The sequence below is a fragment of the Scatophagus argus genome, chromosome 12 (assembly GCF_020382885.2).
Source record: "Scatophagus argus isolate fScaArg1 chromosome 12, fScaArg1.pri, whole genome shotgun sequence".
In the NCBI taxonomy this organism is placed as follows: Eukaryota; Metazoa; Chordata; class Actinopteri; family Scatophagidae; genus Scatophagus; species Scatophagus argus.
Genome location: NC_058504.1, coordinates 1620425 through 1647898, shown reverse-complemented (window position 1 = coordinate 1647898; position 27474 = coordinate 1620425). Strand labels below are relative to the sequence as shown.

Sequence of the window (27474 nt, the reverse complement as noted above, 5' to 3'; positions counted from 1 at the left end):
AGCTGGACTCGGGAACGTCTCAAGAACCACAGCATCGGCCTGAAGGCTCCCGAGACCCCAACCCGATGGAGAATACGCAACGCCGACCCTTGGCGTGATCCTATGAACCGGTACGTTTAGAACATCAGCTGTCCCTGCTGTGGAGGAACAGTGTGAGGACCCAACAGGAGCTGTTCAGTGTCACAGAAAGCCCGGTGGAACAGCAGGATGCTGTAGCAGCTCGCAGAGGGCTGTGGGCTGTTTCACTCTGTTTACATTCACTGACAGCAGCAGGGAAGTCTGATTCACTGGAACGACGTGTGCTCCTTCTCACAGAGGCTGAGAGTGTTACTCCGTGTTGCCGCACTCCAACTTGTCAAAGCAGAAGGAGATTAGTGCAGCCAGAATTAGAAGGCAGCGTTCAGGTAGATCTGCTCTGTCTCCACAGTCACGCTGAAGCATCTGCTTTCTGTCATCTCCTTTATGTTGTTTAACTCGATCGTGAACAGTGAGCTCAAAGACGTTTCAGCAGCTTGACATTCAGACACATTTCAGATGAGCCTCCAAGCCTCAGCCGGTGGACGGACTTTGTTCAAGAAATATCCTTCATGAAAAAGTTGACTTATTATGTAGAATAGTTTATTAATTTTATTTTCATTGAACAATAATGGACATTTGGCGCAATATATCACGATAATTCACACTGGTGCGCTCCCACAGTGTGACCCAACATTCACATTTCAAACCCTTTTCGTTTAAGTAGAGACACACTGTATTTATACAGCAAGTATCTAGCTAGCTAGCTATGCTAATACCTCTGCCTGAGTCTGCTGTGTGAATCCAGCTGTATCTCCCCCTTCTGGCAGTGGGAGTAATTACATGCAAACACCGTTGACCGGCTCGCACATGCAGGACTTCTAGTTTGAAACTCGCCACAGACGACAGTACACTCAGTGAGTGATTCGCTCACTGACTGATTCAGGCGTCGGCGTGCGCGGCCCCTCCGTCCCTGCAGCTGCCCGCTCGGCGCGAACAACACAACACTAACGGTGGCCGGGAAGTGCAAACCAACATTACAAAATGTGAAACACTTTTACAATGTTTGAGACAAATTTACATTTTAGAAAACATTTTTACACGTCACAAAACAAAACCACATTATCAAAGCGAATTTACAAGTCCCGAAACAATTTTACATTTCAGAAAACAAATAAACATCACGCGAAACACTTTTACAAACGCCAAAACAAATTTACTTGTTAAAGAATCAACCGGAAAGGGAATGTACCAACTCCGGGGCTGGACCGGAAGTGATAACGGGGAGCGGCCAATACGAATTGTTGTCGTTGATGGAGTTCAAGATCCAAGATGGACAGCGAAAGAGTGAAGTTTTGCTCGTTCTGTGGACAACATGTGGGCCGCTTTACGCGGTTTTGCTTGTCGTGCGGTCAGTCTTTAGAGTTTTTAAATAGCGTGGACCAGTCGGAAGGACCAAACGCGTGAGGACCATCTCACCAGCCGGATAAAGCTAAACATGCTATGTAGCATAGTGGTCGCTATCTGAAGTATGGGAATGAACGTGAATAGCGCTACTGGTTAGCGGCTGTTAGCTTTCTATTTTGAAACGGAGCTTTGTTCATTTCAGCAGAAAAACATGGCCCATCACATAAGCAGTTCATGGAGTACAGAAACTCCAAGTCAAAAGAGCGTCAGTCCTTTAACTACGGACCAAGAGGAAGACTTCGGGCTAAAGAACGGAAACACGTCCAGGTGGGTGAATCTGTATCATGTTAGATTTTTCTGTACAGATTGAATTAAGTTAAAAAGAAAACTTAATATCTTTGAGCGGGCATCTGTGCGTAGATTTTAGAGCATGCAGCCCTCTTGGCAGGATAACAGCAGCTCGTGCAGGACTAGCTGCTTTGCTAAAGCCACTGGGCCTGTGAGTGTAACGACCTGGAGTGTGGTTTGTAGTCATGGCTGGCTCACTGTGAAACTGTGGTGGCACAAATCAGACCGTGGAGGGACACCACATTCTCCACAGTTAATGGGAAACGCAATAAAACATATTTTATATTACCTATGTGTAACAGATGAAACTAACCTTATCTTTGCATTTTTAAGATAAGCATTGGATTGATGATGCCAGATGGAACCGATTTAAAACCTCTGAGAGGGAAAACACTCCTGTTATTTGTAGACCCAGAAGTACAAGCACCTAATGTACTCAAACAAGCTGTCCAGAAAATGAGAACATTTAACAAGGACATGCAAGAAGGACCGTATGTCCTTTTGTGTCCAGACTGGCTCAGGAAAGCCATTCAAATTGGCTGAATATAAAAAGGAACTAGAGGGGCCATACTGCAGGATCACCTTTTTCTTTTGCCTTGATAGGTGATAGGGAAGACTGTGGAGTCCTGACGTTTCTCACTTTCAGCGTTGTTGTTTCAGACATTTAATTTGTTTTTCAGATAGTAATATCTGATGCTGAGGATATGGATCCACCTAAAACAAATCCAGCCAAGACTTGTTGCTACAGGTGATTAAGAAATGATAGCGACTCACATAATTTCTGTTTAATTTATTGGGAAGAAATCTGTGTTTGTGAGATGTTTCAACATGGAAATTGTAATTTCCAAACGGTAAATACAGGGACCTGTATGCACCAGGTGTTGAGGAAGAGGATGTGGAGCTGGTTGTAGTCAGTTTCCAACACACAGCAGTGTAAAATGAACTTCTGACTGTAGTATTCCAGTTTTTTTATTGTCCAATATTGCAGGTATGTCTGGGATGTCCATTGATGTCATTATAGGGAGGAGATAAGCATTACACTACCTGACATTGTGGCAAACCCGTCGTTTCCTATTGATCACCAAAGGGTCAGCAGGTTCAACATCTCAAGGGCCGATATTTGGGATGGCGCAGTCAGAGGTTTCAAGTGTACAGCATATTCTGAAACCTGTGACATGCTGGTCAGATTTACGGATGATGCTGGTGTTTTTGAGGAGGGAATTGGCACAGGTGGTCCAAGACAAGAATTTTTAAGTCTGCTAATGAAACACCTGAAAGATTTGCATTACAATAATGGTTGGTTAATGATAATTAAACATATACATCACATGGCATGTGGTTTTTCCCAGTATGTTAAAGCATATAATGTATTGTATGTTTTAATTTTGCAATATGAATTCATTCACAGCTGTGAGGGAGGATAAATACTTCCTGGCAGGAAAGATGATCGCAGTTTCCACATGGAGGTCCAGGACCCCATTTCCTGTCAGAAACTCTTGTATTATCTTGCCGGCCTTCAATCAAGTCAGCAGTTAATTTAACAACTGATGCAGAAATAGGGAAAGCTTTGTGAGAGGTGAGAGTAGCATAAAGCTGCAGTGTGGTAGGTTTTACATCCTGTAGTGCTTTGGGACAATTTTACTTCCTACATCACACACACAGAATTGGCTTCATTTATTAGTTTTTGATAGGGTAATGCTGTGTATGCCACTGAATAAAAATATGCAAGGATATAAAGTACAATTATTTACTGGGGTGTTTGTTTTTCATGTCTTTCAGATTGAGAATGCTGCTTCACTGGATGCTCTGCAAGAAAGAATCACGAGACACAGCACAAGTTACCGACAGCAGGCTGTCTGGGACGTGTGGCAGACCACCTCCGATGGTGCATTATTGACCGTAACTCAAAGGTAATTGACCGGTAAGATCATATTTTTATTGATGTGATTTTCTTGGTATGAAATTTTTGTTCTCAGTTAGTCACTGTGACAAAATTTGTACCGTAGTGTCACAACTGATAGCCTATGTGATGTCTGTCTGTCTGTCCATTTCCTGCCTTGTGCCAATCTATAAATAATCAGCCACCTCGGCCTCTGTGTCATTCGTGCAGGTGTGTTTCTGTGTGTTATTTGTGCATTTTGTAACACCTTGCCATGTGCAAATCAAAAGAATGTTTTTTTTTTTGTCTTTAAATTAACACACAACCAACCCCAAATGTACATTTGTTTAGGTGGATTGTAATTTTCTGGAAGAGAACCTCTAACAGTTTTCTTTATTTAAATGCAGTTGGCACCACAGCAGTGAAACAGTGCTTGTGTTTGCAGATTCAAAGATGGTCTTTCAGCCCGTCTTTGCTGGGCCATCCTGTGCCACTCTGAAAAGCGACTCACTGGCTTTGAAGAGACTCGTGAAACCTGACCTCAGCCCTTCAGGTGGTAACAGAAGACTAAAAGAAAGTCAAACTCTGGCCTGCTGGGCAGACCGTCTCCTTGATAGTGAAGGTTTGTTTTTTTTTTCAGCTACTTGGAAAACCACATTACCATGGTATATCTCAACATTTAACAGTTTTTCCTTTGCAGGAGGCGAGGCTGCTGTGTCTGTGGCGGATGTTTTGATGTTTGCAGCTGGGCTGACGTCACTTCCCTCTTCTGGCTTGGAACCACTACCTCAAACAGAGTTCCTGGATGACTCTCCATTCCCAATGGCAAATACATGTTCAGAGTTGTTGAAATTACCACTCTGAGATTCATACAGTGTGTTTAAGTCACAAATGGACTTGGCCGTTTATAAGCCATGTGACTGGATGACTCCGGGAGCTTGGACTCTAAAAATCAGTGCTGTTGACATTGGTGCACCTAAAGGTGCAGCAGCTTTTGTTAAAGAGGTTTTTAAAATGTTAAAAGTATGTGAGCTTGTTTATTTGCTCGGTCAGTTGTTTTAGATCCATGATCCTCAAACTGTTGTCTGTTTATGAATCACTGTTTTAGAATTGGAATGAAAAAACAAACAAGTATTTCAAAAGTTTTGTTGTCCATACAAAAATGTAATAACTGCTCATTACTTTACTTTGCTTTTTTTTAAATTCATGTTTCCCACTTTGAAATAATTAAGCTGTGGGTGACAAATGTTCCACTATTACAATAAACCTCTCTTCCATCCACAGTTGAGCAGCTTCTTTCAGTCTTAGATACAGTTCAGTTGCAGTACTCTGGCTTCTGTAAATGACCGTGCTCCATGGCTAAGTCTACGTACTCCTGCATGTTTGCGTCCCCACATGGATCTCTGGTCAGGCGAGCCTCAGCAAAGGCAACCACTTCAGCCTGTTCAATTTTAAATCCACAGTCTCTGGAGCCAAACCTATGTTGAACACAAAACATAATTACATTCATTTAAATTAAAGGTAGAAGGAAAACAAATACAAGCATCAATCTATCGCCACAGTATTACCTGTGTGGTAAGTAGTACACTCACTGGACATGATGCTGTCCTGGAGGGCCGAATCCTGTGACTGATCCAGTGTCACACACTCATCCAAGTCCTTCTGAAGAACATCATCCAAGGCAACATCTCAGCAGACACTGATGCTCATGATTCCCACTGAAGTACCCCACGTCCCTGAGGTCTGCAAATAGCTCCATCCAGAACTGACACTACAGAAACTGATAAAATAATAACAATTTTTAGCGTATACGTGTTTGAATGAATGAATGAAATCAAAGGTTACACAAAGACTTAATGAAGGCCACTTACCTTCCCTTTGTGAACACGGACCACCAGGACTCAGTCCTCTGGTTGTTTGTGGATGAGCCATACATGTGGCTGGACGCCATGATCCCGTTCTCCGTGCCGCAATCAGTCCTCAGTCTCACGGCAGTGACACCAAGGTTTCGCACACAAGACAGAAAATAGTGGGCGAGCACACCTGGGTCACGATCTGTCGGTCCACACGCAAGCCACAGCACTTGTGCACTACGTGAAAATCCATCCAGACAGCCTGAAAGAGCCAAACCCAATGGCTTAAGTTTATCATAACCACCCGCGTGCCACATGTAGTTCGGTCCAGTGGCGGCCGGTACCTGGTACCTGGGCCTTCAGTGGGGACATACCTGACTTAGTCCACCTCTTACTACAACCACTATCACGTCGCAATTATAAATTAGAAAACATTCAAAACGCAATATGACAAGGCGCGGCATTATAGAGGGAGGAATTTCGCGTGTTGAAGATAATAAACATTATTACTACAACAAGAAACACAGTTAAAACAACTTCAAACCTCTACACTACAACCGCAACTGTGCCGTGAACATCATCCGGAGCAGTTCGGAACTGCTAGGCGCACTTGGATGTAACTTCTGCCCAGACCAACCAATCAGAGGGCGGAAGAATGCTGACGCTTTCCCCGTCAAATCTGATTGGTTAAAGAAACAGTCAATGGCTAACACAGTCTAAATTGTGTGGGCCAGCACTACTGATTCTGAAGGCCCTGGGCAGATTAGACTGACATGGCAACACATAGAGGCTGAAATCTGATTGGACAAAAATCGAATATCCACATACACGTACTGGAAGCGGTGCAGCCGAGAGACATGCTACGAAGTGAAGATAATAAACTGTTGGGAATAAATTAATACAATTTCATGGAACAAATATTAGAATTTAGGTTGTAAATGTAGGTCGATGCTTCTGCTAGTGTTCAGGCCAGCAGAGAAGGCCTTGCTGGCCCTGACGGCCCGCCACGGGTTCGGCCCCGTTGAGTAGCTCTTCTGACAAACCTTCTGTGCGCTCTCCTCTAACGTCCTCGAGGATTGAGCTCCCGGAGCAAATTCATCACGTGATCCCTCTTCACTCGCAGATTGTACTTTTGTTAGAGCACCTGTCACATCATGCGGTAGCCAGACAGCTGTCCAGGTCCACGGAGTTCCTGTCGGATGGCCATAAGTATGGCGTTTGTAGAGGAGTAATCCTTTCTGCGATAGACTCAAGCTAATATGAACACCGTGTAAACATGACATCGTGTCTGCGATTACAGCGTACGAGTGTCCCTCACTAAAATATCTTAGCACCGCTGCAGCATATCTGGTCCTTCCGACTGGTCCATGCTATTTAAAAACTGTAAAGACTGGCCGCTGTCCATCTTGGATGACCGTGAACTCCATCAACGACAACAATTCGTATTAGCCGCTCCCCGTTATCACTTCCGGTCCAACCCCGGAATTGGTACATTCCCTTTCCGGTTGATTCTTGAAAATGTAAATTTGTTTCGGCGTTTGTAAAAGTGTTTCGCGTGATGTTTATTTGTTTTCTGAAATGTAAAATTGTTTCGGGACTTGTAAATTTGCTTTGATAATGTGATTTTCTTTTGTGACGTGTAAAAATGTTTTCTAGAATGTAAATTTGTCTCAAACGTTGTAAAAATGTTTCACATTTTGTAATGTTGGTTTGCGCTTCCCGGTCCCAGCAGTAAAACCATGTGCACAATAAAAAAAAACAAAAAACGTGGTCATAATTTTGCATTTATTCTCCAAATTCAAACTCTTATTTACTCAGAATTGTGAGAAGTTAGGTCCAGTTTGTCCACATGGTCCTCCGAGTGTAGATGCAAAGTGAAAACTCTGACCTCATCGTCATCATCTGCAAAATATGCCTTTATTTTGAAAATTCACACAGCACATCTTGCTAGTGCCAGAAAGATGAATAAATCATAATTATAGAAATAGTCGGGATTTTGGAGAAAACATGAATTATTATGAGATCAGAAACAAACTCAGAATTTCACTGATCTGCTTCAACATTCGGACTGAGGAAACATGGAGGCAGCTGGCAGACCATGATGTTCTGCTGGGAGACGCAGTGATTCAAAACAACCGTGAACCAAAAAAAAAAAAGTTACAAATTATATAAATGATTTGTTTGTTAGCAGTGGAGGAATAGTAAACTAGCCGTGAGGCTAATTTATTCCATGTAAAATGCCATAGGCTTAAGCTAACAATGGTGATTAGCAAAACAACTATTGTTTTGTCTATGAACCTGAAAGTGAGCCTATTTTACACTTTAGTTAAATGTCCTACAAAATACTGCAGTTACAATTATTTACAATTATTTATGTGTTGCTTTTTCTTTTGTGGCAAAAAGGAGAAGAGGTTGTCGCTTCTTTAGTAACTGATGGTGTTAGATGGGCATAGGATCCGGTCTCATATCCACCGCAGGGTCCTGGTCCTCACCTTTTTTTAAACTTGCCATAGAACAAACATAACAAAACATATGAGACAAGAACAAGATAAAGCTGCGTTATTCACATAACCAACCAGTAAGACAATCTGTTAATTAGCAACACCACACATTTACTGCACTTCTGCTATGAAGTGCATCACAGCTGTGAGCAGACGCTGCTGAGATCACACCTGCAACTCCAATATCACAGCTTTGCTAAAGCACTTTAACAACACTATGGTTTCCCTGTGTCAGTACATCCGTCTGTGCACACAAGCTCACAGTATGACATTTCTCTGTAAGACCACCAAGTTTATCCACACATGACGGTGATTACCAGAGCAGTGAAATGTTGCCTAAAATGTGTCCCACCCAGCCTGAACTATAGAGTCAAAAGCATTCTGGTCGATCACTGGTCATAAGTGATCAACTGCAGATGTAGAATTTTGTAGCAGTTGTTATAAACAAATGAAAAAAATGGCATAAACTTAAAACTAAATTAAAAAGCGTTTTGTTTGACATTTCTGTCTGAGGTGGGCAGACAGCAGCCACGGGTCAATGAAAGAACTGGAAACCCTGGTGGTGCAGACAGCTAGTGTTACATGGTCAAACACGGCCTGAGCAGCTGAGAGAGGGAGGCCTTTATTTGGAACATTATATACTGTTTGTACCTCTAGATTCTGCTCAAATAAAAAGAAAATCGGCATCAGATTTGTATCGTGAACCTCACCCAAATGTTGCAAATGCACTTTATGTCATCAATTTATTTTACTAAGGACTGGAAAAGGCTAAAAAATATCTCAGCCTTCAGCCTGTTCCTCATGAACCAAATGACAGAAGATACATTCTTTGGAAGAGTTTTTGCAAAGTGCCTTCAACATGCTTAGTTTTGGCCACTTCTGTTGTCAAAGTCATCTTTGGCAGCAGCACCTTCCCCAGTTGCACTCGACTGCAGTCATTCCTTCTTCATTAAGGTGGTCGGGTCGCCGACTTGTCCCGCCCACAGCTCTGACCTGCAGAACAGCCAGGAGCTCGGACACTGCAGCGGCCTGACACATGCTGGGATACGAGGATTTCTGTGGAATTTAGATGTAGTCGTCATTCACAGGTTCCCCTGGTGTGTCACAGTGATGGAGGAACAGCACCACCACTCTCTGAAACACGCCTCTTTTGCTCTGTCGGCGCTCTGAGATTTCCTCCCCGATGGTCTCCATGCAGATGTCGGCTGACAGCTGGCCTTTACGCCGCGGAGCATAGATGGTGGCTGACATGTCACACAAGAGAGAAGAAAACAGTTCAAGCACTTCCACACCTCCGTCCCTCCTGTTACAGGGACAGCTGTGACGACTGCTAAGCACTTAGGGAACAAAAACACTGGATGGATGCATTGACTGCACTCACTGCTTTCGTCGTCCTCAAAGTCGTAGCGGGCGTAGCTGTTGGGATCAGCTGCTCTCAGAGTCCTGAGCCAGGGGAAGTCCGTTATCATGCTGTAGGGAGCACCATCCACCACTCCTGAACAAACAACACAGAAGATGGTTGAAAATCAGGACGGATGATTGATGAATCTGAACTACACTATGTAAAACTATTTAAAAGCAATAACCCCCCTGCAGTGAAACACTCACATCCCACCCCCCCGACAGGAGTTCACACATACACCCTCCCCCGTCTAGCCACATACACACACACAGCATACCATAGACTGCCACTAAGTGCACTTTGTTTACCTCACTTGTATTTTGTATTTTATATTTTTATATTTTTCTTAAGTGTGCAATTTTAATTTTCTGCTGCTATTTATAAGTGTGCTTTTAAGCTGAGAATCTGCACAAAATTCCCCTTTCCAGTCCCATTTTCCCCACATATGACAATAATAATTTATCCTGCACTACTATCTACACTTTAAGATTGTATCTGCACCTTATCCGCCGTTATCTATGTCATGTATATACTATATGTATATACATATATATACGTATATACTATATTTTTTATAGTACTCAGTTATTTTTATATTACTCTATTATTTTATATCTTTTGTGATTACTTGACACTTTCGTTTGCCTCTTTGTACTGCAACCCTGGCACAACAATTTCCTGCAGGATCAATAAAGTTCTTATCTTAAAATTTCGTTATCCTTGCATAATGACAATAAAGACTCTTGATTCGTGATTCTACACATCTCACCTCATCTGCAAGCTGGTTGGTTGGTTTGTTTCAGGTATAATGTTGGCACACAAACTCATCTCATTTATTATTCACAGCAGCCAACTCCTGCTTTCCCGAAAAGAACACCTAACACATGAAGCACTGCTTGGTATTACCGATGCTGTGGTGTAACATGGAACGATTCTGGCAAAGTAATGGATTTATTTATTAAATAAATTATGTTAATCAATACTCCATGATTACAACTGATTTCACTAAAAAAGGCAAGTTTTACTCCACTTTAAAAGTGATAAAACAACAGTGGCACAGTTTTGGTTTTCCTTTGGACTCGAGCACATGAATGAAACACTAAATGAGGTGAAGTAAAGTGACGACGCTTAGCTTCACGGGTGTCACACTGGGTGAACACGGGAGGACTCGTCGCCATTTTTATATCGCAGGGCAGCAGGTGCAGACACGGAAACCATCATACCAGCAGGAGTGAAGCTGGCAAAGCGTCAACATGTCTGATGATGTCCAACCCCCCTAAACATGGTCCTGTGTTTCAGGCTCGGCATGCACAGGATCTTTAGATATAACGGAGGGATTACATATGAAACTGTCCAGATTCCCACATCGTTCAATGCGTGCAGATGTTAACAACCTCAAAATCTGACTAACCTTCACATAAGAGTCAACGTTTCAGTTCAAATCCAACAACAAGCGTGCACGTTACAAAGCAGAAAAATGCTGGGTTGATGAGTAAAACAGAATGCAATCATTTGCCCACGTTAACCACCTTCATCAGAGTTACTGAACCGGTTTACCTGTGCAATGATCCCAACAGGTGAGCCCCCCCACAGTTCTACTCGTTTGAACTGTGTTTTCAGTTGAGTAAATGTCACACTGAGGTTCAGTTCCAACCTGAGGCCCTTTGCAGCGTGTCTTCTCTCTTTGCTCACTTTAATGTCTCCTTTTACAAGCAAATGATCGCATTCTGTTTGAGTCATGTTTCAAACAGCATTATGTTCAGTGGTAAATTAGCACTCTGTGAAGTTTAATGTGTGTGTGTGTGTGTGTGCTGTATTACCCTCCAGTGTGTAGATATCCCGGCCCCACGGGTATTTGGGATACCTCTTCACGTCCTCTTCTGTTCTGGTGGCCTCAGGGAAGAACTCATACTTGATCAACTCTCTGACAAGGAGACAAAGACAAGCAGAGAGCAGTTTATAGCTCATCATAAAGCTAAGATTTGGCCTTTGACCACGGACAAAACAAAACGTTTGACTTCTCATCAGACTGATGCTGTTAACGCTCATCAGGACAGTCGGCTGATCACAGTGTAATCAAACCTGCTTCATTTCTTTCTGTTCAGCTGTCAGACCACATATGAAATAAACTGCCACTACTCACTGGCTGATGTTGGCGATGGTGTCCATCCAGCTGCGAATGCGGACCTTATTGCGAATGTTCGGAGGGTTGCTGAACTCATGCACTATGGCAATGTGATAGGGATAGGGCCCCTGGAAGAGCTGACGCTCCAACGCCACTGAGTCAATCTGAAGACACAAGGTCAACGATAAACGATCATCTTCGCTGAAATACTTATTCAACTAACATTTCTAACACACCCTAACAGCACACAAATACAAATCTATATTTGATGATATATTTGGTACTTTGATGAGCTACTTTTAAACCTTTACCTTAAAACCTTGAATTTCCCTAAAGTATCTATCTATCTATCTATCTTTTTCCGTATCTGATGAGCAAACTAACAGGAAATCTAAGGCCTTGGTCTGACTTTAAAAATCAATTTTTTGTCGTGTCCAGCTTGTATCCAGATGTATTTCAGAAAGCCTGAACACACACTTGTAGGTTGTGATTTGAATCAGATTTCTACATACGCGCCTCAGTCCACTCTGGCCATTCAAACCGGATCTCAGACTGTCTTCTGTGTCACGTGCACTGCGGCACAAAGCGACATGTCCAGAGTTACAGAAGTGCATCACAGATTTTAGCAGATTCTAGTGAAGCAGTGCAAAGGACAATTAAAAAATAATTCTTAAATAAAATATTTTAAATAAATTAAACAAACTAAATCCAAATATACTTGTGTAGGAACACAAAAATGCTTAAATGCTTTTTTCAAAAATATGCTGCCCAGTCCCAGAAAACTGCTCTACTAGCTCATAAGCAAAGGTTTCATTGCTCTCCAGGTTTGCTTTAATGTCATGCTGCCCACTGCACATGCTCATTGGAGTTCGTCCCAACTGCTCTGCGATTAGGATTAGGATTAGGATTAGGATGGAATCATGCCCTTTAAAACGACTTTTCAACGCTCTGGAAAGGTTTCACAAATACAAAACTTTGATGGTTTAAAAATGGACAATAAGATTATTGGCCTTGACTACAGTTTGTGGCATCCTGTAACATTTTTACAGACGTCTGTTTTACCATGGAGCTCCTCAGTGGGGAAAAGGTTTTTGAGGTGCAGATCAAACTGGATGCTCCTGTTGCGATACCACAGATGGCACAGAAGCAGTAAAGTTCAGGACTGAAAACTGAATGCAACCTCAAAGTCTTAAAACTGCAGTTTCCTGAATGGCTGTCTGAGGCTGTCTCCAAATGTAAGTCATCTGAAATACCTGTTTACGACAACTATATGATGGGCCGAATTTTATATGTCTCACTTGTTTAAATTAAACACTTAGAGTTGGGCATCAAGGACTCGTTGAGTGACAGCTGGCTGCGAGCCGTCTGCTCATCTTCACCTCACCTCTCAGTGATGTTTGTGGCATCGGTGCCTTTTGAAGAAATTTTCAGGTAAATAACATAGCTCGGTGCCTTTGAGTGCCTCCACCCACACTCCACCTGGATGCCCATGCTTTAATTAGCCAAGAGTTAGAAGAAGTCAGGCAAAGCTAAGATGACAGGCTGGAGTCGCCCACACTGAGCTTCACAATGACTCTTCATAAAGCTGTGGGTGATGTCACGGCATCTCCATCAACTATTATGCTGTCTAGGATTCAGTTTTGAAGGAAACAGAAGAGATCACTGATTACCAACCTGGTGCATAGGGCGCATGTAGATGATGCGGTTCCTCTCAGGAGGCATTCTAAGAATCTGATCCAGGACCTGTTCCATGTCCAGCTTCTTACACTGAGCATAATCGAATCTGTTCACAATGGGGGCATTTTCTACTTGGAGCTGCTTCAACACCCGACATCTGGTGGCTGCAGAGTGATGACACAGACAGATCAGGACATATTCAGTCAAAGGAATACAAAAGCAAAAGTAAAGAAAAACATGAAATACGAGTGTCTTTGTTACCATGGATGAACATCATCTTGGGGCAGTCTTTGAGGACCAGGTCAGTGATTCCACAGTTGGTCAGTGTGATGCCCACCAGGTTTTTGCTCTTCAGAGACAAAATCTGTACAAGCAAAAGCATCTCAGTATGTCGATAACACCAACAAACGATGCATTACATACGGTTAACCGTCCTTCACATTAGCATGCCGGCTCAGTGGAGCTCACATCAAATTGGTTTTGCAGAAGTAGACAGAAATAAATTGATTAACAACAAAAATTCTTCCTCTGAGCCCAACCTGCAATGCTCTGGCTCTCCACGGAGGAGAATATATTAAACTATATTTTACTTTGAAAATCACTTTGTAGCATGTTTACATTGTGAAGTTTATTATATGTGGTGCATTTAGGAAGTATTCACCTCCCCTCTGTGGACCCTGAATGACACTGACTTAATTATCCTTATAACACTGACAAACAGTAACTTTGTGTCCACAATATCACAGTGAAAACAAATGTCTACAAATCAGATTTTGCGTGTTTACCTGTACGTGGTCATCTTCAGTGACCGGATCTGAGGTGCTGGTTGATTTGTCGGCCATTCGTTTCCTCCTCACTGCGACTCGAGGCCTGGCTCTAGAAAGTTCTGCAAAACACAAACCGTAATAAAATGTGGAGGCCGACGCTCCCGTATTTGTGATAACAGTCAAGTCTTTCATTTCAGCTATCAGACAGAAACACAGAGTGGCACTTCTCTGAAGTGAGGGTGAGTGATTTGTGTCTGTCACTTCAGTCTTACCTGTCTCAGGTACCAGAGACACAGAAGACATACGAGTACGCGATCGGGTCAAAGGTCGTCTAGGAACAAAGTCCTGGTCTCTGGTGTGGCCCTGCTGTGAACCTGAAGCAGCAGCAGAGGCAGATCCAGCAGGGACAGGTTCCCTCCCTCCCCGTCCATCTAGCAGTGCTGGTCCCCTGGGAGCACCTGTGAAATCCAGAGCGTCCACACCTGCAGGACCAGAGCTCTGCCTCGCCTCTGCCTTCCTTGTGCCACTGTTCCCAGTCTGTGAGCCAGAGTGTCCCTCTGTGCCGTCATTAGTCCTTCTGGTTTCCGTAGCTGTAGCAGTGGTTGTGGTTGCTCTGTGGGTGGTCCCTGCCCCCACACCACCATACCCACCCGCCTGCCTGGATGTGGCTACCCCAGGTCCAACCCGGCCCACAGATCCAGTCACTGGCTTCAGTTCAGTCCTTGATGCTGTCCCAGCACCACTAGCGCCCCGCACCGCCCCCCTGTCAGCCCCAGGCCTCGCAGAGGTCTCCCCAGCCTCAGGAGTGCTTCCTTTAATGCTATTCTTCTTATTGTTTTCAGCAGCAGCCTTCATGTCCGCCTTTATCTGTTCACTGGTCACCTGACAGCTCTTCTCACAGCTGCTCTCCGACACCTGCAACACTGTCTGGTCTGCCGAGGCCGCCACTGATACCGACACGTTGTTGCTCCGCCTCAGAGGAGTCTTTCCTTTACCTGCAAACACATACACATTTATGTTATAGCAGTGAGGACACTCCATTCACTTTCATTCACTCCACGCTGGTGAACAACGAGGAGGTGCTCAATTAGCCGACTGGTCTTCTAAACGTTGCCACCCTCACTGGTCAACAGCAGAAATACTAGCCTGTTATAAACCTTTTGATTATTTTTCTATTAATATCCACGTAGAAGCCACTTTTAGAGCGAAGTGTATGTGTCACATTGGTCCACTGCATGTGCTTTGGGTCACTTACACTATAGGCAGGAGCTTCCACTCGGGGTGTTGATGGGTGGAGGGGCACAAATAGTTTTTGGCTGCTATGCGAGATGAACGCTGTATTGTTGTTTTGGTGAAACATTTGGCTGCATGGACATTCATGGATGCTTGCATGTAACACGCTAAAGAACATTAATCATGAGTTAAAAACATTTCATCGAAGAGAGAAAGCAGAAGTCGATCTTCACTCGGTTACCCTGCTGGACACTCGGTGCCTGTCAGTTAATATCCTGTCCATGCAGTCCCACAGTGACTTTGACATTAGGCTTCGCTGCTACAGTACGCATTTAAATTCCATACTGACATAATTTGCTCTGAAATGTCATGTCTTCACAGTCAAAAGCTGTTTTACATTAAACATATACCTCACATGTAACGTTACGGATGAAACTGCTCGATTTTGACTGTTTTCTGTGTGTTTTCTTATTGTAGACTTGACAACTAGTCTAACTTTAAAATTCCCCTTCAAATCAGGAAAATTAGTCGTTGGGAACATCCCATCACAATTTGACTTCAGATTTGTGTGCGTGTGTGTGTGTGTGTGTGTGTGTGTGTGAAGTACTGTAGTAAAAATACTGATTCTCCTGTACAGAGAAAAGTTTGCTATGACAAGGCACAGCGATGAAATGAATGTGTCAGAGCAATCTTGTTGGATCTGAGGCCTAGTATTTATTATTATTATTATTATCATTAATGTCATAACAACAGTGATGTGCAACAGTGAAATGTTAATGAGGCAGGTTATTTATGTCTAGAACATTTTTGGTAAATTGTTTTTGGACCATTAATCCAGTAACAAAACAACTGACTCCAGATTGAGGGATAAAGTGGTCGTTAGGTTAGAAAACAATCACTGGACCAATAGATGAAAAACTAAACCATTAAGCGCAGCACAACACCACATTATGTCCTCTCTTTCAACGATACACTTTGTAACTAATGAGGCAGTCTGGATGAGCGGTTAACACAACTAGCCTGTCCTGAACACACACGTTGTGAATGAACACTGCAAGTGTAGTGAATACAGTTTAAGATCCACCTCACATCCATACTGGCAAATAATAATAACATGATAGAAATAAAATAATAATAATAATAATAATAAGGTTAAAATCATCAGGTATTTGCTGGTGGCTTTTCATGGCAGCTCTGACTTCCTGTGAGACTCTTATGCTTTTATACCCAAAGTTGGTAATCACAAGATGCTTCAAGTTCACTGTTTTGGACGGGCTTTAAACAACACTGAATGAGCTGTTGGTGATTAAAAAAGTGATCTCTTTTAATCTATAAATAACTCTCTTTGCAGTAAATAGAAAAGCCTCATTAGCTCACAGGCTACACTGATGTGACGTGTCAGCTGGGTGTGCTTTGCCAAGAACTGCACAGTTTGCACTGGTAGTCACAAATTTTCCCCAAAATACAGTTAAAAGCTAGAGAAGTTCCTGCAACTTAATAAAAGTGGTTTTATCATCATAATCCTAACAATTTGTATTAACTGTCAAAAATGCATTTAAGACATTCAAGGGCTAAAATTTAGATTTGTTGATTAATCAATTATTGGATTGTAAGAAATGTGCAAACTGTTTGATAATCTTAACATTTCCTGGTTGCAAATACTAAAGCATGAAGATTTGTCAATGTCATGATAGTAACTCTGCAGTAACTGAACAAGAAAGGCCAGAAAGATTTTTACTCTCACAAATGCCCTCATAATGTAGCTGCTGTGTTACAGACCAGCGTGAGATGCAGTGCCTGTTGTGCTCGCACCTTTCGTACAGGAAGTTGGCTGCTGTAATCTGGATGCTGGCATTAGCCTTGAAACAAGATCATCCTCTTCCTCACTGTCCGAGTCTGAGATGACCAGTGGCGGCTTAGGAACAGCGACACCAGCTGGTCTGCAGTGCTGGACTAAACCGCTGGGACCTGGAGTTGGGAAGGATGCACCAGTAAACTTCAAAACATCGTAGGACAACCTTTGTACTTCATAAAATGAGAGGCAGGAGTGTAGGGGCAACAGTTTGCATTACATTAATGTCTGCTAATCCATCATCCAAAAAGACAAGAATTCCAAACCTGCTTGCTCCTCATCAGGAGGTTGTGTTGCTGCTGGGCGACTGGGCCCCGGAGACATGTCAGCTTCTCCTGCCCTCACCTCCTCTTCTGCTCCTTTCAGCTCCATTTGAGGCTCGGCCTCCATGTTCTCCTCTTCCACCATCACCTCCTCTTCCTCCTCATCTCCTTCCTCCTCCTCCTCATCCTCCATCCCATTCACTTCCACTGGTGCTGTGGAAACAAACGAAGCTTCTTTACTAATGATCAGAGTTCCTGTTATTTCTTTGTCCATTTATAAGATCTTTCAAAACTTGACAAATCTGAAAGCAATCTACTTGACATACTGCTCTCAGATTTTCGATGCTGGTTTTAGCTGTTTTTCATTGCAGTACACTGGCCTGGCTATTTCTCTATGAAACATTTTCTAAAGACTGTTACTGCTGTAAGTTAAATCTAAAATAAATATTAAGTGTATGAAAAATAACAATGTAAAAAGTTAAGGGGTCTAAAAGCTTCAAAAGCCAACATTCATTGTGGTAAAGCACTGAGGTCTCGGCTGAGTGCAGGTCAGACTTGCCATTGTGCTGCTGCTGCTGCTGCTGTTGTTGATGTTGTTGTTGTTGTTGTTGTTGCCGCTGCCACCTTTCATTGTTGATGTTGTTGCTGACAGGCGGAGGAGCAGGAGGCAAGTTGGGTTCATTATTGTGATGGTTATTGTTGTTGTTGTTGTTGCTGTTATTGTCATTGTCATTGCTGGAGTTCTGGTTGCTGACCAGTGCAGACGACACGCCGATACCTGTTCCTGCACTGAGGCCCACCCTGGCACAGCCCTGACACACACACACACACACAATATGCATCTGCACTTTATTAAACAGATCAGGTGTCAGAAACACATCAGTGATTCACATTACATACAATATCTTTGTTTGTTGTTAATTATAATATTCAGACTTTCTGCTATCAATTACATTCTTTCAGTCATGATGGGCTGGCAACCCAATAAACAGTACTGCCGATACCGATAAGACGACACTACTACTGCTGTATATGTGGAGGTTCTCAGTCATCCAGGTCATATTTACTCAAAAGAGTTAAAGCAAGGCGTCTGGACTTGTGAAGATAGTTCAGAACTTCAGAACTTCAGGATGAATTGATGATTGATGAAGCTGCTTGGATGAGCAGCGAAACGTCTTCAAGCCCATCTTCACAAGTCCAGACGCCTTGCTTTAACTCTTTTGAGCACTACTACTGCTGATAACAAAGAACCAAACATCCTGCATGTGCCTCACAGTAAATGTACACAATATGTACAAAAGTATTGGGACACCTGACCATTACACCAACAGGGACTTTAATGACGTCTCATTGTAAACACACAGACAGCTTTGCAGCTCTAACAGCTTCCACTCTTCTGTGAAGGCTTTCCACAACATGTTGGAGTGTTTCTGTGGGAATTTGTGCCCATTCATGCAGTAGAGCATTTGTGAGGTCACACACTGATGTTGGACCAAAAGGCCTGGCTCACAGTCTCCGTTCCAGTTCATGTCTGAATACTTTTGTCTGTATAGTGTATGTTAATGTAAAGGTAATCTACTGCAATATGAAACAACAAGTGTTGACGATGATATGGAAAGCTAAATTGATTTAGTTTCTATCTTACGCATCATGAACACTGCAAAGGCAAAAGTGAGTTCACAAATACTTTATGTGAAGAATGGAGGGAAAAATGATTAAAAATTAAACAAAAACAGTATGTTGATGACATGATGTTGACAGTATGAATAAGGTGGAGGGTGGTGCAGCACCTCATCTCGTAATGCATCTTCACAAATGGCAGCAGTTACAAATATATTGTGATTTAATGACTAACTAACTTGTGACTAACTTGAGGCTAACGTGGAGTAACATCATATTGTGAATACTTATGTCATCACCCTGAGAGTAACATTGTGGTGTAGAGCAGCAATCAGAAAGAACAAATGAGACCGGCAGACCAACACACGCTGCATTAAACAACTTACACCATCTCTGAGGACATCAACACATCCACCAGATGTGACAAAAACCACATGCAGCCTCACTGACAGGACTCCAAAGTGTTTGTAGAAACATAAATTACTAATATTTTTTGTTTTTGGCAAAAATAACTTCAGCTTTGATTAAATATTTTGGCAAGAACACAGATTTATGTCGGTCTGACTGCAAAATGTGAAGCCCAGACACGGCCAGTTTGTCTTCCTAAAGTCCTCCTAATGATTTAACACAACTGAATACAATAGGTTCAAGGAGCTGGAAAGACTTTACTGAGACTGAAAAAAACTGCTGGGTTAAAAAAAACATGACTGGTGGTTTTCCCCAAACAAATTCTGGAGTTCTGTATAAACGTCCCAGGTAACTGAGCGGCTGTGCTGCTGTCTGTTAAAAAGGTCTGACATCTAAGTGTTGAAAAAGTGAAAGCCCTGCAGTAAAACTGCTGCTCGTATGGGATTAAGAGTAGAGTTGGGACTCGGACTGCGTGCTTGAGACATAGACATCATCCATGGCACGACTGCATGTGAAACGTACATATGACTGAGTGTACTGATGAAGGTATTATTTACCTTGGGTGGCTCTCTAAACATCTGGTCCAGACAGATAAACTCCAGAGTGGGCAGTAACTCGATGAACTGGGAGAAGGATTCCAGTTTGATAGCATGACAGCGAACCAGAGTGAGATCAACTAGACGGCTCCATCTGGACTGATCTGAGGACAGAAACAGGCAGAACGTGACAGCTGCTCAGTGCACTACACCACATCACGTTAAGGTGAAAAGACAGCAGCAAAATGAAGGGTCTACTTGGTTTAAAGCAGCATCTTTATTGTATGGACTTTATTGTATGGACTAAAGAGGGAGAAGGTGGAAAGAGAAAGAGGAAGAGCAGGAAGAACCAGGCGAGAAAGTGGACAGACAGTGGAGTCTCGATTTCTAAAGTGGCAAAACAAAACTATTCACAAACTGAGCTCATCACAAACATATGGACATTAATGCTGGCATGATCGCGTGTGCAGAGTGGGTCAGGAGTGTGTTTTACCTGTGATCCAGTGGTGAGGGTTATGCAGGTGAGGGCAGTTGTAGATCAGGAGGTATTTAATATTGCTGAACACCTCATTGACCACCTTTATGCCAATATCAGTGATGATGCCTGGGTTTTCAATTACATCAGCCAGTCCATACTTCACCAGCTCTGAGTGGCTCATCTTACCTGCATGCATACACACACAAGACATTTTTGACACACCTGTAAACTAAACTAAGTTAATCACCAGAACTGGACTTTCTTACTGTGCACTCTGGATTTTAAAACATTTCTGCAAATCACTGGAATACAAAAACTGACAGAAACTGGTTCATAATGACGTAAAACCATCAGATGGACGCATGTCTGTTGACAACTCAGTTTACGTGCATGTGGAAAAACATATCCCAGATTTTAGTACAATGTTTAAGAGAAGCTGAGGTGAGACATATGGGACACAAAAATCACAGCAGACTGTGGGAGAGCCTGATCAGAGTCTGCCAGAGGACGAGTGTCCTGAGGGCCTGGAGTTTAAAATGTTGATTCAGTTCTAACTCGGATCCTCAGCAGTGCAAAGTGGCCCCCCACAAGAGCTGATTATGAAAACATAATTGGTAATGTTATATTTCCTTACTGCCCCAAAGCCCACTAAAACTGTGCATGAGAAGAAACAAAAGCGCCCAGTGTTTTCCTACAACATGATATGTGAGAGAAGGGACTAACATTGCAGCAGGAACTCATCCACGTATCCCAGATGAAGTGTCTCAAACTGAGGAAACTCTAGTTCGGCCATTTTGAGAGCTGAAAAGACTCCGTCTTTAGTCAGTGAAGGTTGGATACGCAGTTCATGAAGCCTGTTAAACACAGAAAGCACATAACTGAATATGTATTTGAAATGTTTATATTGGTCCCTGCTCAGATACTCCAACAATATTTTGTAACTGACCACCTTTTCTGCTTGTTAGACAATCAGAGCCCCTTTAGTGTATAAACTAATTGCACAAAAGATTCCCACTCTTTGCATCTGCTTATGTTTGATGTTGGACAACTGATTTCTCTCAGTCGGTTCAAGGAGCTGATGACCAGCGGAGCACCTGCGAGCAGCAGTGATGATGAGGTATCCCAAGTCCACCTCCAAAGCGTTCTTACAGGCTCCGAACACGATGGTGTGGAGGTTCCGAAATCCTCCTGCGCACACACACACACACACACAAAGACACACACAGCATTGCAGAGAACAAACACAATTATGATGAATGGACTAATAAAGGTTATCTTATCTTATCTTATCTTATCTTACTCAAAGGGGAGGTTTTGGGTACATTTTCTACCTTCTTAATTTGACATCTGATATCCTTATTGGTATTAAAAAAAACACTAATACATTTTCTTTTGCAAAAATGAAACGTAGCAAACAGAAATACACAACATATTTCTAACATATCGTGACTGAGAAACAAATACAGCATGTCCTAATAGTATAATTAACATCCAACAAGGACAAAAATATCTGGGACTTATGACTAATCTTACAGCTGTGACAGCTGCTCTCAGGCTCAGTGAGTTTAAACGTACAGCTGAATGTTGCTATCGAGCAGTGCTTTAGATCACATGTGCTCCTGTGTGACATATAAAAGTCAGGCCGATTGCTGCTTCTGTGTTTTGACTTCTGTTTTATCAAGTTCTTTCCCCACCGTGATCACCTATACATTCCTGAAACAAACCATTTTATTTTGTTATTCAATAAGTCATGTGACAGTATAAAAAAGGACAAAGTCAGAATGGGAGGTTGTGAGGTTGCACTGGATGAATGGAAGCCAAGGGACTGGACTTTGTGTCCCGTGTGAAGTCTCTGACGTTTTACTTTAAACTTGGACATGTTGGTGAATTTCTTTTCACTTTTATATTTTCTGCTTTTTCTTGCAGTTTGGTTACTACAACTAATTTCACTACTTGGTTAGGGTTAGGAAAAGACCATGGTTTGGGTTCAAATAAAAAGTGAACAGTTAGTGTCACATGTGACATGAGCAAATAAAAAAATCATCTGTTTGGTGTCGAGCATGGAAGGATACCGACACGATACCGACTGTGACAAAAGCCATGGCTGTTTTGTCTCTGGAAGATTGTTTTGTATCTCGTGGGACATGCTGCATTTCTTTGTGGAGCATCATGTAAGATGATGTTTGATAAGTTTTTCCCAAAACAAAATGCATTCATGTGAATGGTGTTTTGTATATGCAGACCACACTGTGTTTGTCAGTGAATTAAAGGCCATCTGAGAAACATGTTGCATTTGTTTAAGTTTTGGTAGAAAATTCAAAATTCACTGCAATAAAGTCCAAATTACTCTGGTAAAACCAACAGGCTTTCCTCACCTGACCTCCAGCTGTCCTCCACCACATGCTGGATCAGGCCTCCCAGGAAGGGAACTCTCACCAGCTCCAGCTGCTCGAGGTTCCGAGCCGATGCTAAACCGGTAACCAAGGGAACGTACTTGAGGGAGTTGGTTGGCCCTGCACAGTTCCGCATCACAAAGGTTCTCAGGCTCACACACAGAAAGTCCTTAAATGGCTGTGGTTTGGTGAGGCGGACCCACTTCAGGTAAAGGTGGCGCAGCATGGACACACACGGGATCTCTGGGACATTCACACCTACGACAAACAAACGCTTCATCTCAGCTATGTTTCAACCTCACCTCACTTACTGCAAATGCACTGCGACAGTAACTTGCCCACTTACACCCATTACTTCTGATTAGCTTCCCTCGCTGGATTTCAGCTGTTAAGGCAGTAGCAGGAACTATTCACGTTGTTGCGATGGCCTACTTACCCACCAGATGTAAGGTCTGGATCTTTGCAGTTATGGGGATGGTCAGTTTGTTCTCGGCAGGAATGGGAAAAGCCCCGTTACGGTTACGGAATTTTCCCAGTATGTGAACCTGAGGCATGTAGTTCCATATAGCTTCCACCAGCTCCAGATGGGACGTCTCTACACCCTGAAATAAAGTCAAATAATTCTGATCTTAAGTTAAAGTCCAATTACAAACTTCTTTCATTCAACCACATCTTGTAGTTTTCCCCTGTAGACACAGTTTAAAGGGCCTTTAAACATTTCTCTGAGTCTGATCTGACTCAGGTTTGGGTTTAAGCTACGACGCTACCTGAATTAAAAAGCACCAAATTTTCTGATTTAATGGAACAACTAATTCAAGAGAGCCAGAAAAGCTTCTTTTGCTTTAAGTGCACCCAACTTCTTTCAGCTTCTCACTACACTCCAGATCAAAAACTTACCCTCTACATAACCATCACAAGCCTATGGGGCGAGAGCAAACTTTATGTGCCACAGGATACGGGACACTTACGCAGTAATACATAATAAATGAGGTCATTTCACCGAGGACGAATCAGTCACTGGCATCACTCAGCAGTACAGCTGTTGGCTAGATCGAAAACCTGCAACCTGTTGGCTCTGCAGATAAATGAGAATTGATCTGCTATAGGATATCATGGTCACGCGGCACACTGACCAGCAGATTGGGACAGGCTTGCAGTGCCTCCAGGACTCCAGGTATACTGAAAGCCTCATAGCCCCTAACTCGTCTCCTTTCCAGGTACCGAGGGTGGAGGCCATAAAGCTGCTCCAGATCTGGAATTTTCTTCAAAAGGAGCAGAAAGCTGCTGTCTGTGAAGCCTAAACAAGAAAACATGGTTAGATGTACCCTTATGTGTAAAACCAGCATCATGACCTGCTGAATGAGCTGAGAGTCTCTCAAAGTAACATCTTTCCATTTGTGGTGCCATTCAAAAAGAATCCAAAAAAATCCATGCTGTTGTTCTGTTGCACTTGATGCTCTTGATTACTCGTTCTGTTAGGGTTGCATTGATGGTGCTGTGAGGTCTTACCTGAAGGCATATACTCCCACCAGCGGCCAGCACACAGGTCTACTACCTTTACCACTCGCAGGTACAGAGTTACAGCTTCTCGAAGCTTTCTGGACAGACACTCCATACACATGATGTCCTTCATGGGAAGGTACCTACAAAACAAACAGCCCTTTCAGACACACACACACAGAGTGGAGCGGAGGACAGTGAAGTGAAGATGAAGAAGAAAAGTTAAAGTTTAACTTTAACTTTTTTAACAGAGTGGAGCGGAGGACAGTGAAGTGAAGATGATCTTTTCTTCCAGCGATTACAAACAAGCTCAGTAGTGAACGGTATGCTGATGTGCTGACAGATTTGGTGTTCTTGGACTTTCAGCTGAGCTGGACCACAACATATTCAGCTAAGACAGACTGCTGATGCTGAATGCTGCATAGCTCTAGAGCTCATAGAGTCTAAACTGGGTTTAAACCTGCTCTGTGTGTAAGGTGTCATGAGTTCACTTTTTGTGTGATTTGGGGCTACATAAATAAATGAAACTGAATCATTTGTCAGCAAATGATCATATGGTAATACAGTAACTTCAGAGGCCATTTGGCCTTGAGTGTTCTGATTAATTTGGCATGCAGTTAACACGGCAGTCATGTCTTTGCTTTGCTCTTGGTGCTCTTCACGACTGCTTTGGAAGAAAAAACAAAAAACACGCAAGTGCTGAGCGATGGATATGATTTATTTCCCTCTCACGTAATTTTGCAGATCAGTATAGCTAAAAGTGTACCTGAATATGTGACAGAGGACTTCATGGGACAGCTCATTGATGTAGTCTTTGGGCTCACTGGGTCTAGGGGTGAGTTCCCCTCCACCGCCTCCCCCTACAGACTGGAGTTTAGAGGTCTTCCTCCTAGGACCCATCACTTGTAAGTCACAGCTCAGGCTTTTACACACAAACTTCCTCCTTCTTGCAGCCTGGACTTTATTCCCCAAGCATGAAACTCAGTCCTAAACATAAAGAAGAACAAGTTAATTAAAAGTACTGGATCTGTGTTAACTGTAAAAGTAATAATCAACTATTAGCATTCACTGTAAAATCTGACAATCTGTGATTTGCCTTTGTAACACACATCATCAAGGTTCAAGGTTAATTCATTTGTCATTCTACAACACAGAGTTGATGCGAGTGCTTTATGGCCCAGGCTGGCTGTGACACGGATATGTGCCGAAGAACCAGTTTCTCAAAGCAGGGTGGATGACAGTTTGGGCAACGGCTGTGCACAACCCAAAAAGCTGGTAATTAACTAAATAACACTGATATGCACATCAGAATCAGAAACTGCTGTAAAACTAAGTGGAGGCTTAATAAACAACTCTGGTGCATTTGAAGAAACATAAATTTAATTCATTTTAAAACACCAAACTCCTTCTCCTCACACATTTTTTCTAATTCGTCCTTTCTTTTGTCCTACTCTTCATGTTTTTCCTTTTCTTCTGCTTCAAGCCTTTCAAGGTTCAAACTCATCAGTCATGATGAGCAAATGTGAGCGTAATGAGAATGTTGGTGAATGATGGTGGAATGAAGCCAGTTTCAACAAGGGTCATTTTTATTGCCTCTACTGCATCTTAGACATCTTGGTTCATTAATAAGCGTTGACAGTTGAAAGTTGTCTTGCACTGTTTCCAGCATCAGTTTGTGCAGTGCCCTCTCAGGGTCTTTTCTGTTCGGTGCTTGTCAAACTAGCTGTTCAAAGGCTTCTCTCTCCTCCCAACATACGCGGGAGGAAAATCACTTATGTCAAGCATAAACTTTGCTTAGAGATGGTAAAAGTAAGCTTTTTATGAATAACAACTGCACACGTTTTTCTCTTTAAGTCATACCCGAAACCAGCTTTCCGTATGTTGAGTTTTTAAAGGTGTAGCAAAATCTCCTCAATGTAAGAGAATGCTCAAGACCCACATGAACGATGTCATGAGATAACGTTAGTTGTGATTTGGCACTATATATATCAAACTGACTTGACTGACCCAGATGTGTTCTCACATACCTACACTGATTTAGCATCAATCAATATTCAACATTACCAGGGTGATTCAAAATGCATGGTTGGAACATCTTGTTGAGTTTCTTTGGCCCTACAGACAAAAAGTCAGGATACATTTCAAGCCCAAATATTGCAGATAACGTGCTATATTTCAGGCACAGTTCTTATGTAAATTTTACGCATAATAAAATATCTTCTTTTCACATAAGCAAAGCAAGATTTCATGAAGTAGTCCCGGCACTAAAAGTCCATGTTACCGCACCAGTAGCGACACACTGACAGGCCGACCTCGTCCTCGTTAGGGACTAGAAATGACTTGCAGGCACGCCGGTTGTTTACGCTTCATCGATGCATTTGCCAGGCGCATCTGGCTAACGTTACAGCACACGTGAAGGAGACTTTAGACAGAGCAGCGCCGACTACCCGGAGTCAACTGGGTGCCCCTCGAGAAGACCAAACAAGTTACTTTCCAGACAAAAGATAGCTTCTTTGAAGGCCAAAAGGAAGCCAACTCACTGATGGCAAGATGCATACTGAACACATGTCACTGCAGCTGGGAATCTTTGAGCAAAGCTACAGAAACATTGTGAGCATTACTGTGTGTTCGTAGCCTTGCCCAAACGACAGTGCAGTTATTTAAAACCGGATGACAGTAGCGTTTATTTACACTATGACAAATACAGTGAAGAAGTCCCATTACTATACACCAACTGTCAAACTCCTTTAATGTTGTCACTCTGTAAAGTTCAGCCTGGTCTTTGTTAAAGCTAGCTTACGAGTTAGCATAGCCGGAGCTACGTTGTACACAAAGACAAAACCAGACAAGTAAACAAAACAGCAAGCACACAGACTAAAGCTGATTCACATGTAACTCGGCCCGGAGCCACTGGGCGGCCTACCGGTAATTCTTAGTCAAAGCCGCTGTGGTGTTGTTCTTCAGCCATCCTGCATGTACGGCGGTTTGCTACACACAATGTTTTGCTTCGCTGCTGTTGCTGCTGCTTATTATTTCCTCCTCCTCCTCCTCTTCTCCTCTTCTTCTTCTGCTGCTGCTTCTTCTTCTTCTTCTTCGTCTTCTTCGTCTTCTTCTTCTGTGTTAGCAATCGAAAGCCAACGTAAAAACGCTTAGACCTACCGCCTCCTACTGTATTGGAGTGTTCCTCTTATCTAAGTTTAATTTATTTTTTTGTGGT

General features: G+C 42.7%; 1 protein-coding gene and 2 long non-coding RNA genes across 8 annotated transcripts; 1 reads left to right on the top strand and 2 right to left on the bottom strand.

The window, feature by feature from the left end:
* Positions 1-959: 959 nt before the first annotated feature.
* LOC124068535 lies at positions 960-4489 on the top strand. Of its 3 annotated transcripts, none has more exons than XR_006844929.1 (5): positions 960-1749; positions 2451-2518; positions 3550-3680; positions 4095-4271; positions 4350-4489. It is a non-coding gene; the product is annotated as an uncharacterized LOC124068535 (long non-coding RNA). The 3 variants fall into 3 exon arrangements; XR_006844930.1 differs by having other exon boundaries at positions 3550-3691; XR_006844931.1 differs by lacking the exon at positions 2451-2518.
* LOC124068534 lies at positions 4288-7131 on the bottom strand. Of its 4 annotated transcripts, none has more exons than XR_006844927.1 (4): positions 6546-7131; positions 5521-5764; positions 5242-5429; positions 4288-5127 (listed from the first exon to the last, which is right to left on the bottom strand). It is a non-coding gene; the product is annotated as an uncharacterized LOC124068534 (long non-coding RNA). The 4 variants fall into 4 exon arrangements; XR_006844928.1 differs by lacking the exon at positions 6546-7131 and adding an exon at positions 5877-6502; XR_006844926.1 differs by lacking the exon at positions 6546-7131 and having other exon boundaries at positions 5218-5429; positions 5521-6510.
* Positions 7132-7397: 266 nt separating this feature from the next.
* Positions 7398-27340, bottom strand: fbxo38 (F-box protein 38). The gene is made up of 21 exons (XM_046406476.1): positions 27181-27340; positions 25024-25244; positions 24267-24400; positions 23891-24054; positions 23194-23359; positions 22740-23015; positions 21459-21552; positions 21088-21218; positions 20380-20550; positions 19908-20050; positions 17882-18134; positions 17326-17535; positions 17020-17175; positions 14247-14969; positions 13993-14093; positions 13469-13571; positions 13205-13371; positions 11549-11694; positions 11226-11329; positions 9385-9498; positions 7398-9247 (listed from the first exon to the last, which is right to left on the bottom strand). The coding sequence occupies exons 2-21, from the start codon at positions 25155-25157 to the stop codon at positions 9069-9071; spliced, it is 3669 nt and encodes a 1222-aa protein (XP_046262432.1). The 5' UTR covers positions 25158-25244; positions 27181-27340; the 3' UTR covers positions 7398-9068.
* Positions 27341-27474: the final 134 nt, after the last annotated feature.